The sequence below is a fragment of the Lissotriton vulgaris genome, chromosome 3_1, assembly GCF_964263255.1.
Source record: "Lissotriton vulgaris chromosome 3_1, aLisVul1.2, whole genome shotgun sequence".
In the NCBI taxonomy this organism is placed as follows: domain Eukaryota; kingdom Metazoa; phylum Chordata; class Amphibia; order Caudata; family Salamandridae; genus Lissotriton; species Lissotriton vulgaris.
In genome coordinates, this window is record NC_141689.1 from 374,858,759 (window position 1) to 374,873,638 (window position 14,880).

Consider the following 14,880-nt stretch of genomic DNA (forward strand, 5'->3'; position numbering starts at 1 on the left):
GTTTATTCTGTGTATCCCTCTGAGACAAATTGAGCACGAGTGACTGAGCGAAAAGCATTGTACTGTTTCCACAATCTCTGAGGGTTAGGGTTGTCATGATCAATAGTTGCCAGAAGCTATTCGCTCCTTGGTTAGAGGGGCTCATAGTGGCACTGTGAGCTAGCTGGACTAACAGACTAACATTTCCTCTGAGTGGTCTGGAATCAGTCTGGACACCAATCCCTTAGGTTATGTTGTCTAAATGCGCAGATCCTATATAGATTTTCAGGAACTACACGACAGTCAAATTTCAGGAAGCAAAGCATATAGAACTAATTCATCTTTGCCACTGTCATAATGAACTTCAGACATGTGAAGTAATCTGTGTGAAGTAATCTAAAGTATTTTTCATTCTCTGAGAGTGATAGATTTATAAACACGCAAATGTCAAATACAGTTTGGATTTTTAAGCCTCCCAACTCTTGCCATGTACATTTCTTATTCTTTTTAATTCCCATCTCCACTACTACAGTGAGGGCAAGGTGTTCAAATGTTACCTTTAGTTACTTAACTTGAACACATGGTTTATAAGGAATTCGATTTTACTCTCTTGAGGTTCCCCAACACCAGCTTAAAGGGTTTTTATCCTGCCTACAATGATTCTACCAGATTAGTTCAGATTTTATATAGAGTAGACATCATCTTGAATAAAGATTTTACCCTGTAGGTGCATAAAAACAATCCAGGTGAATTGTGTTAACTAGTCGAGTGACTAATAATGCGAGTTTAACAGTCTTACATATGCCCATACGCACTTGATAACCACGGGCTTACCTGAGTTAAGGAGGAAGACCTGATACCACCGCAATCGCGCCGTGAGGTGAACAGCATCTACAGCACCTGGCGAACGCCGTGAGGGGAACGGCCAGCACACTCACAAATCGGGGCCAAGAACTACATCACCCAGAGGCCCCAGCCCAGGCGCCTGGCAGCAGCGTCATCAGGTGGCGCCTGGGACACAAAAGAGCAGCCGGTGCCCCGCAGCGCGGGACGCACTTGGTAACCACGGGCTTACCTGAGTTAAGGAGGAGGACCTGATACCACCGCAATCGCGCTGTGAGGTGAACGGCATCTACAGCACCTGGCGTACGCCGTGAGGGGAACGGCTAGCAAACTCATAAATCGGGGCCAAGAACTACATCGCCCAGAGGCCCCAGCCCAGGCGCCTGGCAGCAGCGTCATCAGCCGGCTCCTGGGACACAAAAGAGCAGCCGGTGCCCCGCAGTGCGCGGGCGGGCGCCGGGCTAAGCCCGGGCCCTCTGTGGCCCGAAGAGGCCTGAAGAGACTGGACTGGGCCAGAGCCCCTGGCCAAAGAGCGACCCACATTCAACAGAACAGTAAGCCCCCGTTTGTCATACTTATCCTCCTATGGTGGCTTCTGTTAGGCCTGACCGGGGTTAAGCACATACCTTATTGGGTTTTGAAAGTGGGACCTCTTTTCCTTCTTATTTTCGTCTTCAGACTCACCACTTTCAGAACTTGTTATAGCCTATGGAAAGCCGGGAAACTAGAAGCATGGCTGCGGCAGGCGCTAGGAAAAAATTGACTGGAACTCTCGACTATTTTATCGTCCGCACCAACTCTTTAATAGACCAAGGAATTGTATTGATGGAAAGAAGAGTTTCCCAAGAACTACTAGCGGCTAAAAGGTCATCTTTGGGCCATATCGGTTCTGTGCGTACTCCTAACACCTCCTATATGCACTAATAACCCTGTACTGATCAATGCTAAGATTCATAATGATACCAACAGCCAGCCAGCAGCATCAGACCTTACACCTCCTGATGCGCAGTCCCTGTCCCAAACCCAACCAGATTCCAGCCCATCAGCCATTTTGGCTGACCCCAAACACGATAATTCAACCATTCGCAAGAGGGGGAAGCGGGAGGGGGCTATCCCGAAATGTAGGCAAACCAAGACCATTATCCCCAATATCAAGAAAGCCAGCGGAACAAAACTGAGAAGTACTGGCTTCTCTAATAACGAGAGAGACCGCATAGAAGAGGAGAGGGAACCCGATAGAGTATCCAATGGGAGCCATACGGGGGACTGAAGAGCCCCGAAACGAGGCCCTATGCTTACCATTGAGTATACTAGATGACACCATCCTGGACAACACCTTGGCTGTCATCCTTGAAGATAGCTCTATAGCTGATGAGCCAAGAGCTGATAGACTGGGAGGTTCAGCTGGAGGGGATGAGCCTTTAGCCCACGCCCTGACCAATGTCATTAAAACCTTACTAGCCCTCCTAGAGACTAGGCTCCTAGAAATAGAAAAATTGCTCCAAAAATTACAAAAGGACCTAAGACCCCAGGTTTCACTCTGTGCAAATAGGGCAACTAACGCCACTGCCCCAGCTGGTAACCCCCAACCAGCCATCAAACGCCCAGCGGTAGCAAAAAATAACACAGCTAAGTCTCCATTGTCGACCAGTTCTAACCCTGAGCCCAAAAAAGGGGGTGCCCGGTCCAACGTATTAGTTGAGCACACTAACCAAACCAAAACAAATAACCACGCTGTCCCCACTCTAAAACCGGATTCTTCTCACCCCACTAAGAGCCAGAAGCGTCGAAACATCAACTTACCACCAGAAGCCTGTCGCTTTGTAATCGTTTTGACAGGTGTACCTGAATTGGCCCCGACATCTTAAGAGCCTTTCTGGGCGCTTAAAAACAAGGTATGCCACTGGCTAGCAAACACCCACCACTACAACCCAACACCCACAGTAACATCCTGATGGTTGAGAGAGCCCCTTGGGTGGGTCCTAACAGAAAAGTACTTCAGGGAGATTGTGTCATAGTGACTTTTGAGGACCCTCGCACTGTAGAGCACATTTGCATGGGGAAACCCGGAACCAATGGCACTGCGATCGTGGCTAGACCGCTGTCCTATTTTTATGTGCCCGGGGAGCAGTTGGACAATGGCTGGAGCTGGCTGAGGGATAGCAACCATACTCTGGGAGGGAGGAGGTATGAGGTGGGTAGGGACTTGAACAGCTTCATCCCAGGTGGCGGGGTAGCAGAAGGATGGAAGTTGCCACAGCACAGAGGAGGGTGGCCTACCCACGGAGGTAGTCTGCGCAGCGACGAATGGTATGGCCCCCAGTTCACCCAACCTCCCATCCTCTGTCACAACCGGTATAGTGCACTGGAGGCTGTCGATTGACTTATGGGACCCCTGGGATCATCTCGCCCTCCTATAGCTTTAACGGAGACTGCAGAAAACCAAACTAGCAATTTACAGAGGCTAAATCCAGATTGTGGTAACCCAATGCCCTCCTTTTTGGTAACCGGGGATGACAACCACAAAGAACAGGGCAACGATCGTACCCTATGTGAGAGAATAATTGAGGTAGATTGTATTACACCGCAGGAAACCGGTAATGCTGGGATCGAGGAGCTCATAGTTTCCGCCAGTCCCAACACTCCAATCTCCACCGTTGGTCATGGGATTGAACCTGTCACACTATTCATCAATGGTAAAAGTAGAGACTTGAGCGTTGTTTCTTGGAATGTCGCAGGTCTCGGGAACAAAACAGCTCTTCCTGATTGGAACGAACTGATAGGAAGGTACGACCTGTGTATCTTCCAAGAGACATGGTGCCTGGAACCAGTATCCACTTTCCATGTCCCTGCAACTCCCTCTAGAAGGGATCGCCCGTCTGGAGGTCTGCTTGTCTGGGTTAAAATATCATTAAACTGTAAGATCTCCAACTCCCCTAACATCTCCCATGACATGATGAGGCTAACGATTCGGATTCCCCAAGCCCCAGAGACTCTGGAAGTTTTTTATATCTATGCTAGAGGTATACCGGGGGGTGGTAAATCTCCAACCATAGCTCTACTTGCAGACTCACTCTGTAACTGTTCCCCGGATACACTGACGTTAATTGCTGGCGACTTCAACTGCACATTTGAGCCGTTTCCTGTCGACGGCACGGCAGGTCTATTGGAGGAAGATGCGAGATGGGGAATCCTGCAATTGACGATTGCGCCGATCAAAAAGTGGACACCTATCACAGTCCAAATAAATGCCCTGGTGTTGGAACATGCTCTGGTAGCAGTGAACGGACGCACGCCGTCTGACTTCTCCGGTGCGTGTACCTATAATAGAGTTCGTTGTCCCAGTAGAATTGACTACATTCTAGTAGACAAGAGACTGTGGAAATATGTGTTGGATATGGTGGTTATCCCTTCTATCCATAGTGACTACAACCCCCTATCCCTTAGCCTGCGCAACAGATTAACAATGGCGACAAGAGAAATAGTACCCTCGAACTGCAAACGGTTCATTAAATGGCACAAATTTGCCATTAATGAGCAAAAGATAAATGCACTGGGGGAAATCATCAAAGATCAGACGGAGAAGCTTTCCACACTCTGTGCCGATGATCCCGGCTCTGCCCAGGTTAATATGGTCTATGAGGAGACAATAGATAGGATGGCCGCTCTCTTCCTTGACGGACGTGGGACAAGCCGGCTGAAACGTAGGAAGCCCGCTGACAGGTGGTATAACTACGAATGCAGAATGGCAAAGTCTAATTTGATCTGTGCTATTAAAACCCGAGATCCAATTGAGGTTCGCCTAGCTCGTGCCGTGTACAGGCGCGCACTATTAGCGGCAAAGAGGGCTTGGGATGATTCCCACTGGGAAGAGTTAAAATTGGCTAGCCAGAACAGGAATGGGGAACGATTTTGGGCTCTAGTGAGAAATAATAACAATGAGGGAACAGACGCAATGCCCAACCACATCACGGATGGGGAATATTTTGACCACTTTAGGAAACTGTATGCAGGGGTAGGGGTCCTCGAACATCGATGCGATAGCTAAATGCATACCACCCCATGACGATATACCCCCATCTATCGATCCAATAGGGCAGAGGGAGGCAGAGTCTGCAATTAGTAAAATCGTCCAAGGCAAGGCACCGGGACAGGATGGGATCCCTGCCGACCTGTTCCGTGCCAGCCCTAAGCAATGGTCTAAATTCTTCTCCTTTTTGACCAATGCCCTCCTCCTTGGGTCTCCAGTCCCAAACTCATGGAAGGGAGCAGAAGTGATCCCTATATATAAGAAGGGGACAAGGGGTGACCCTGCCAACTATCGTCCGATCAGCTTGATCGATGCTGGTCAGAAGGTGGTTGGCAGAATCCTCCTTGAAAGGATCCTCTCCTGGGCAGAGGAGAACAACATTATCTCCCCCTTCCAGGCGGGCTTTAGGGCCTGTACAAGCACTGTAGATCAGGCTTTCAGGCTGTTATTACTGCATTGGAAGACAGTCTCGATTAGCAAGGGTGGTTTGTACCTGGCCTTTATCGATCTGAAGACCGCGTTCGATCTGGTCCCCCGAGGGCGGCTGTGGGCGGTCCTTCATGAGATGGGGTTCCCTCTGCCCATTCTGCACCTGCTGGCCCGCATGCATGATGGAACTTACGCACGCATTCGGTGGGGCACGAAGGAGCAGATAACAGAAAAACTTCCGGTGAACAGAGGCGTCCGCCAAGGATGTGTTCTGCCGCCGACCCTCTTTTCCCTATTTGTTAATGGGGTGGTTTCTTTTCTATGTGACATTGATGCTGACGCCCCTAGTTTAGCTGGCGTGAAGGTCCCCGCCATGCTCTTTGCCGATGACACGTTACTAGTTTCCAAAACGCCCATGGGGCTTCAAAAACTGTTGGATCGGTTTTGTGTCTTCTGTAACCTAAGGGGCTTGGTTATCAATACTTCTAAAACAAAGCTCCTATATTTTAATCCCAGTAGAAAAGCTAATCATACGCTCACTCTCAATAAAGAGCCGCTAGAGCGGGTCAAAACGTTCGATTATCTTGGGATCAGGATATCCGGCCAACTTAAGGGGAAACCACATATTGAAAAAATTGCATTAAATCATAAACGGGTTCTGGGCGCCATAAGCAGGGAGCACAGATCCTCAGCCTCAAGACCTATAGCCCCTGCCCTAGAGATCTATTCAGCAAAAGCAGTAGGCAGTGCATTGTACGGGGCAGAGCTCTGGGGTCTTAATAATGTTGACCCCCTTGTAATGGCCGAAAACCAATTCTTCAAGGAGTTGTTGTCCATCCCCAGGAGCTCCCCCAGCAAGCCCATTCAATATGACCCTGGACGCAGATCTATTAAAGATCTTATAATTCTGCGTCCGCTTCTTTATTGGGCTCGCCTGTGGCGTACACCAGAGCTAGAGAGCTACGCAGACGGCCTCAAAGAAATCATGAGCTTGCAGGGGTCACACAAAATAGTCTGGCTCTCTAAAATAAAGGAACTTCTGACGGCCATTGGCCTTTGGGTGGCGTGGGAGTCCGGTGCTTCATTGTCCAAACTAGAAGTCAAGCGGGCTTACTGGCGGTGGGATCGACGCCCAAGAATCTAGAGCGGATAGCTTGGGCAGACTCACCGACGAGTTTCGACTGCACAAAACTGTACCCCTACTTGAACCCTACATGGACTTTATTAGAAAACCCAAAGATAGGGCATTATATGTACAGTTTAGAATAGGAACCCTACCAGTCCGTGAACGCACCTCTAAATGGAAACCCCCCTACCAGATGCTTGCCACCTGTCCGCACTGCAGCACTGAACTGGAAACTATTCCACATGTCTTCTTTGTCTGCAGTGCCTACAATAAGCCTAGATCCAAATGGCTTAAACCAGTCTATCGCCTTCTTGAGACTAGAGGCTATGCCCCAGCACTAAGAATTTTACAATCTAATTCTGACACAGTATTGGCGTGCGGGGTAGCCAAATTCCTTAGTTGGGCGTGGGTGATCAGATGTAAAGCTATGAGACGAATCCTCTCTTAGGCAATCCCTCGTTTCTTTCTCTTTTAAATCCAAAGCTGTAAATTGTTTAATACTGTTTTAAACTGTTTTTTAAAATTATTTATTAAGTGTTTTTTAACAACATGAATTGTATTTCTATTGTCATGTGCTTTTAAGATATTGTTATATCGAAATAAAGCTTTGTATATGCCCATACAATTGAGAAGCGTGGCTAGGTAAAACCTTGCGCAAAGCCATTAGTTATAATCACAGTGCCATCATCTAGTGAATGCTCAGGGGAACAATAAGGGAACGGCCACCCACGTATCCCAAAAAACCTCTGTGGCCAGTGGCACACAGAGAGCAAATTACAAAACAAAGTCACGTCTCCGAGCACAATGCAAAGATTATATCAGTGTTTCCCCCAAAAAATGTCAGTCCAAATCTTAAATATTCAGTCTTCTTTATTCTCTCATCTCATGAAGAAGAATAATAATAAAAAAGATATATAACAAATCCCGCTGTTTCAGTTTTAAGTAGAACTCTCAATGTTTGAATCAGTAGTTTTGTAAATTTGGTAACTTGTGAAAGTCTTTTACTCTTTGGCTCAAATAGAGATGGAAGTTAGTCTTCTTCCTTCCAAACAGTAAATTGGAAAAGGATGTTTTTGTTCTTGTAACTTCCCCTTCATGCCATCTACTTAGGACAGGCCGGCCTAGGACCACATATTCCTTTTCCGCAAGGAAGTGGCGGCTCTTGGCCAAGGGAGCCATACAGAGGGTGGCCGATGTCAGCAGTAGGTTGTGATTGCTATTCCTGCTACCTTCTAGTGCCCAAGTAGAACAGAGGTCTTGGTCGTGTCCTTGAGCTGCGCTCTTTCAATTTCTTCCTCAAGAGTATGTCAAAATGCTCGCTATTGCTCAGGTACTATCTAACCTGGACCCAGGAGACCGGATGGTAGCGTTGGATTTGCGGACGCATACTTTCATATCCACGTCCTGCCTACCCACAGGTGTTACCTGCATTTCACAGTGGGCCATATCTATTTTCATTTTGCCATGCTTCTCTTTGATCTCACCCGCGCCCCTGGGGTGTTCACTAAGGTGAGAGTGGTGGTTGCAGCCATCCGAAAGAGGTTGAGATCAGAGTCCTCTAGTCTCTGGCACAATTCATACTCCACATCAACCTGTTGGTTCGCCAGGCACTCCAGCTGGCATTAAAAGCCTTTCTTCACTGCATCAAGGGAAAGCCAGTACAGGTGTTCAGTCAACACTACCACCGTGTGGTAAGGAAAAAAGAAGGCGGGTTGGGGTAGTGGACCCTTTGTCAAGCGACCCTGCTCCTCTGGAAATTGCTGAAACATCACGGCATTTTCCTGGTGGTTTAACATCTGGCAGGGTCTCTGAACGCTAGAGCGGACAAACTCGGCTGAAGATGCCTAGCAGATCACAAATGGTGTCTCCACCTAAAGGTTGTTCAAAGTGTCTTTCAGCAGCTTGAAGAGCCTTGGTTAGATCTGTTCGCCATTGCAGAGAACGTGCAGTGTCAGCAGTTCTGCATGCTGGAGTTTCCAAGGCGGCTCTCGCTCAGACGTGTTTCATCTCAAGTGGAGCTCAGGCCTCCTGTACGTCTTTACACCCATACCACTCCTACCCAGAGTTCTCAAGAAGATCTGGAATGACTAAGCCCAAGTCATCTTTGTGGGTCTGGATTGGGCACGGAGAGTCTGGTATTGCGAGCTGTTGAGCATGGCCATCGGTTCTCTGATCAGGCTGCCCTGTCGGGAGGATCTTCTGTCACAGCAGATGGGGAGGGTTCTCCACCTGAACCTGTCTACACTCCGCCTTCGTGTGTGGAGATTGAGCAGCAGCCTCTAACAGCTTTCGACCTTCCGCCCTAAGTCTGCAATCTTATCTTGGCAGCCAGACATCCCTCCACCAAGACGGTATGCCCCTGCCATTGGGGAAATGTTTTGAAATGGTGTATAGAAAGGCATAGAGATCCCCTTTATGCCCCTCTTTCTCAGGTTCTCCTTTTAATCTTCTGTACTGCCCAGCAGGGCTGTGCTTTGTGCACTCTCAAAGGCGATCTTTTTGCTATCTTCGCTTTTCTGCGGGTGCCTGACCAGCCCTCCCTCTTTAAATCCCCTATTGTATATACGTTTCAGAAAGGTTTACAACATTTGTCCCACTTTCTCCTTTCATTATGCCCCAGTGGGACTTCAGCCTCGACCTTCCCATCACTTAAATGAAGTTCTCTCCCTTTGAGCTCCTGCACAATTGTCTACTCAGGCTCCTTACCATCAAGTCAGCCTTTCTCGTGGCTGTAACATCTGCCAGGAGGATCAGTGCCCTTCAGGTGTTGTCATCCAACATTCTTTACCTGAACATCTAGCCAGACAAACTGGTGCTTCGTATGGGAGCTTCCTTTCTACGGAAAGTAGTCAAACCCTTTCATGTAGCCTGATCATCTCGCTGCCTACTTTTTACGCTCCGCCTCATTCCTCAAAGGAAGAGAAGCAACTTTCCTGTCTAGACCCAAAAAGAGCTTTGTTCGTTCTTGTCTGCACACAAGAGTTCCGGGCAGACAACCAACTCTTCGTGAGGTATGTCAGAGCAAAGAAAGGACGGGCCATACAGAAGAGTACCATCTCACAATGTATTGTGCTGTGTATCAAAATCTGCTACACGTTTGCTAAGAAGCAGCCCGAGGGGTTGCATGCTCATTCCACCAGAGCTAAAGATGCATCCACTGCATTAGCATGTGGCGTTCCAGTCTTGGACATCAGCAAGGCAGCAATGTGGTCTTCCATGCACACGTTTGCCAAAAGTTACTGCCTGGACAGTCCAGTTCATAAGATGGGGAGGTATTGCTTGGGTATCTATTCTAAGGAAAGGAATCTGATGCTAGAAGTTTCTATCAGATCAACAGGTTACTTACCTTCAGTAATGCATTATCTGGTAAAGGTGCTATCTAGCCACAAATTTCTTACCGACCTAACCATCCTCCCCACTCCGTGAGCAAATTTCTAGGGGCAATATTTTTCTGGGCCCTAGAATTCCAATACAGTGTTCTGTGGATTTCCTGGCTCCGTGCTTGTGGCATTGAAAGTCGCGAAAAGTATCTGACGTCCACACACTGGGGTGGTGCATATATAGGCACTGCTCATGTCCATTCCAGAACGGCTGCCACCTACCGGAGCACAGGGGTACTGTTTAAAGATTTCTGGATCCAGTCTGTCACCTGTGGATAATTCCAAGGTAAGGACTCTTCGGCTAGATAGTTTCTATTAGATACGGCATTACTGAAGTTAAGTAACTTTTCTTTAGCACCACATTGAGATCATGGAATGGATCTTTCATATTCTTGTATTTTTTCTCAATATGGTCATCAGTACATGTTCAGCTTAATCATACAAGTTATTGTTTAGGACCAGAACTGATCATAATATTACTTGCCAGGCAGAGATAACACATATCCACAGCCAAAGAAATGATCGATGTTACCCGGCAAGTGCGGAGCAAATAACACTTCACACATCGTTACTTGGACTACAATGATTTCACAAACTTTGCATGCAAAATTATGTTGTATATAGAAGACCTGTTTCCTGATAAAAAAGCGTGTTTGAGAGGAAAACGTTGTTGCAATGACTTCATTGATACCAATGTAGACCATGCCTTGCTAGATTCACTGTAATGCTTCAGTCCGTTTGGATAACAGTGTTCATAATATTGTCAATAGGGTCTACAGTTTGCTGGCTGCATAGTGATTCATAATGTGGATCTGACCGTTTGCCTTTTGAACCTATAACACACTTCAAATGGCTCTCCTTTCATGGAAAAAACCTTTTTGTTCTGTAAAATTAGGTAATCTACCTTCGGTTATTTTGTAGGTCTCTATCTAAACTGGAGAGCTTTCACAATCTCCATTTCTGATAATCAAATGACAACTTGGTCACATGGATTCTTCACTAGTGCAGGAATACTCCTATAAAGCTAAACCTTCAACGCATCTATAGTCCGATGAAGGACCTACTTCATCACACACCATTAGAATATTGAAGAGTTTTCTACTCCCAGAATGCTCATGTCCATTTTTCCGACTTTATGCATCATCTGTTAGTTTAGGTTTTCTTGCTTCTGTATGTAAAATTTGCCAGTGGCTTAACCTACGTGACCTCCGGAACCAATAACCTTAGAATGCTTAGAATTGCTTATTTTGTACTTAAATCTTTCACAACCTATTAACTGTTGTATACTTGTGAATATTCGGTTTCATCAGAATTACGGTTTTTTGTATTTGATGGTATGGTCTCCAAACTCTTACTTTAGAGTGCACAAAATTATATTTTGGCTGATTCCAGTACTTGTCTATTCCCTCTTACAATTGTCTTCGTTCATCCTCCATTTGCAGTGCAAAGTTGGCATGATCTGTTATCATCTGCCATCCTTTCTAAGTAACTGAGGGTGGACATTGGAAGGGTACACACACACATAGTTAGTTGCCTTGTAAGTGTGGTACAGAATAGCCATATAACAAATAATGCCGTATTTGATACTGTCACCTGGTTGTGAAAAAATGCAGTTTGCTGAAGAAAATATTCCAACTCTATATTCATTGTTCACTGATTTAAAGATGTCGAATAAGTGCTTTGCTTTCTTGAAGAGTTGCCACTGAAATGTGAAAAATATTTTTGGAGGTATGAATGGTTAATAAACATATAATACATTAATGAGTAACACTCAAAGACTAGTAAGGCTGAAATCTTACTGGGAGACTGACTGTGGCTCCCTGGAGCAATGATCATGGACTAGTTCTGGTGCACACTATAGATGTCTCCTTCAGTTCAGGGTTCCAAAGTGGTCCAGCTAAAAACTCCGCATGGAATAGGACTAGAAATTGTCAGATGGAACAGGAGATGTATACCCTAAAATTATTGATTGGAAATCAATGGCTGTTAACATATAATAAATGACAGACGATCAGACACTTTTCAACGCACTGGCTTCAATCATGATACTTGTCATGATGTAGACTTACATGTTCGATTAAAAAAGTATCTTTTGTATGCAGCACATGACGCAAATAGCGACTGAGACTGCAGGTCATAACCTTTTCATGTACTTTTTCATTTTGCTGTCTTGAAGGTTATTTTTCACTTTAAGAATGTAAGAAGATTAAAAGAATTCAATGAAGCATGATATAAACAATGCTGAAATTATGCAAAGTTTACTCCTTTCCACATTCATAAGTGACCCCCCTATGAATTGTCACTGGGGCTGTGTGGGAAATGTAGTTTAAGTGAAGTAGCTACATACATGTCATCACATAGTAGGTACTTACAAAAGTTTGCAGTAGTTTCCAACAGTTCTCTATATTGCAAACTTGAAACCAAAATGCACTAGTCTTAAGTGTTGCAAAAAGTGTTAACGTGCACACAATCCCTAGATTTTTCCAATGTTTTTGAGGGACAGGGAGACTTTGCACGCAAATGTTTTTTCTTGTGAAGAAAAAATAAATATTGGAATCTTAACTTTCGCATTTGGATTTACTGCTTTGCAACACATTCGCAAACACACAGTAAGCACAGGTGTATTGGAAGCAATATTCAGACGTTGTACTAATGAAACAAGTAAAGTGCCTGCAGTGTGTAAGTGTACTCCATGTATCCAGCGATTTACAATGTTGTAAAAAATCCGACTCGGAGGGTATCGTTTTAAAGTAACTTTGCTTGTTCTATCAAGTACATAGTTTAATATAAACTTGTAAATAGACTTACATAAAGAGTTATTTGCTCAAAGCAGTATGCCATGTTATCCCCACCACAGGTGAAAAACCTTTCCAGTGCCCAAACTGTCATGAACGTTTTGCCAGAAATAGTACACTTAAATGTCATTTGACAGCCTGCCAGTCTGGAATAGGTGCAAAAAAGGGGCGGAAGAAACTCTACGAATGCCAGGTATGAATTTCATTTGTCTTTAGAATTAAATCATTGTTTTATTTATTAGAAACACATCTATGAAGATTCGTTTTTAAAGTTTGCCTTTTCTTTTTTTTTTTTTTTTTTTTTTTTTTTTCCAGCATTGTACAAATGGATGTTTTCTTACAATTATAAATTATTATATAGAGCTCAACTAGCATAATAATATCCTGGTATCTATTGCAATGCGTCTCTGTAAATGGATTTGATTCTACAAGAGCCAAGCACAGGTTAGAAAATACTCCATCATTAGGGGAGAAATTGTGTTATTTTCTCGCCTAGTGGTAAATATTGAGCAGGCTCCCCAAACATTATCAAGTGTATAAAAAAGCCCTGTGAGGATCTATAGACATTTCTTTATTTGACCATACCTGCATACTTATTTGAGGAAGGATTTATGTCAATGACTTGTGCATTTTTTTCACAAGATATAACAAGCATTTGCAATGCAATAGGTCTCGCATTAGGAAAGTTTGAGCTATTGGTATTGTAAATGACACATTTTTTATTTATGTGTTGGTTTGGAAAATAGCGAAATTAATAGCTTTGTCATTTACAATGCCAATAGTTATAACTTTCGCAAATGTGACACCTATAGCATTTGTAATGCAATATGTGTTGTATTTACATGACTTGGATGTATTGTTAATACACATAAAAATGGCTTTTAATTTCTTTTATAATGAATATTTAAAAAAAGTTCTTGTAATTTATAATGGCACTAGCGTACATTTTTGTAATAAACTTTTGTGAAGATTATGTTCAGTGTATTTTATTGAGACGAAAATCCAAGAACAGAAGTGAAATATTAACATCTTTTTGTGGGCTTGAAAAAAGTACAGACTGACAGGAGGACGGTGTTGCAGCTGCTGAGATGGGGCTCTGGAGCATAGAGTGTGGCGTAACAGGACAGTGGGGGGATGGTTGGGTTTGGGGGGGATGTGAGGCTTAGGTTCGGAGCTGCCGTCTTTGGAGGGGTGGGGTAGGGTTTGGGTCTAGGCATGGTTTATCGTCCTAGGGCTCATGTGGAAGGGTGCAAGGGAGGGGGACACTGTGTTTAGGCAGCCTGGGGAGGAGGCAGAAAGGAGTTTTCATTGCTGAGTTTGGGGAGCTCTGCATTTTTGCTGTTTTGGCCCCTCAAGGTTCGTGGTTAGGATGGAGGAGACGGATTGGGGGTTGGGACGGAGGCGCACCTTGGTGTGCATTGGGGGGAGGGGCAGTAAGTTTGACAGCTGGGGAGGGGATAGCGAGGGGTCTGGCAGCAGGACGGATAGGTAGTCTATGCCGTAGACAGAGGGGACCGTTGCGGCAGGGGGGGAGGGGGTAGTCATCATGCCAATGCCTTTATCCTTCAGAGGCTGGTTGGGTACAATGTCTGCGGGCACACGGGAGACATGCAGGCGCTGTCTGGGAGGGGTGAAGGGGGTATTGCAAGGGAGGATGCGGGGATGGCTGAGGGTGATGGATGCAGGTATTGCCCAGCAGATTTTCACCTTCAGAGCTGGCATGGATGGAGTGACCTTTAGTTAGCCGGGCAGAGGGTGTGCGGTTTCACGGGGCGGAGGGGTGTGGGGCTCCAATTTGGATGAGTGAGGGAGTGTCGCAATGCTCCGGAGCAAGTGTGGGCGCCTGTAAGGGGATTGTGTCCCGGACAGCGGGAGGTTGAATGGCGGTATAGGAATGCTGGCGGGAGGGGGGGGGGGGGGGGGGGGGGGGTCAGGAGCACCTAGGGGTGGAAGAAACAAGTAACAGTGGGCGTGGTCTCAGTGGAGGGAACGAACCTTCGGGGCTAGGCTGGTAAATCAAAATAGCAAACATACTAACTGAAAAGATAAAGACGGGGATGATGTTTCTTGTATCCTTGTATTGCATTGATTTCTTGACTGGACACTCAGTCCTATTTTCATGATTGTATCGATATGTTTGGTGGTGCCATCCTGATTGTAGGGGGCCACTCTATTACATGTGCTCATCTTTATCAATAAACTTGTTGTGAAAAAAAAATAGCAAACATACACGCTGACTAGGGTTAGAAGGTGGCAAAAGCGCGCCAGGGGCAGCAATTTACATAGCTGAGTTAGAGA

At 45.6% G+C, this 14,880-nt stretch overlaps 1 protein-coding gene across 2 annotated transcripts in view; it reads left to right on the forward strand.

Annotated features, from left to right (window-relative positions):
• Positions 1-14,880, forward strand: part of ZBTB35 (zinc finger and BTB domain containing 35) — a 169,951-nt gene that overhangs the window by 131,442 nt on the left and 23,629 nt on the right. For both annotated transcript variants that reach the window (XM_086960600.1, XM_086960599.1), the window contains one exon: positions 12,645-12,775. In XM_086960600.1, the coding sequence (XP_086816726.1) occupies positions 12,645-12,775 (131 nt within the window). The remainder of the gene's footprint in view (positions 1-12,644; positions 12,776-14,880) is intronic.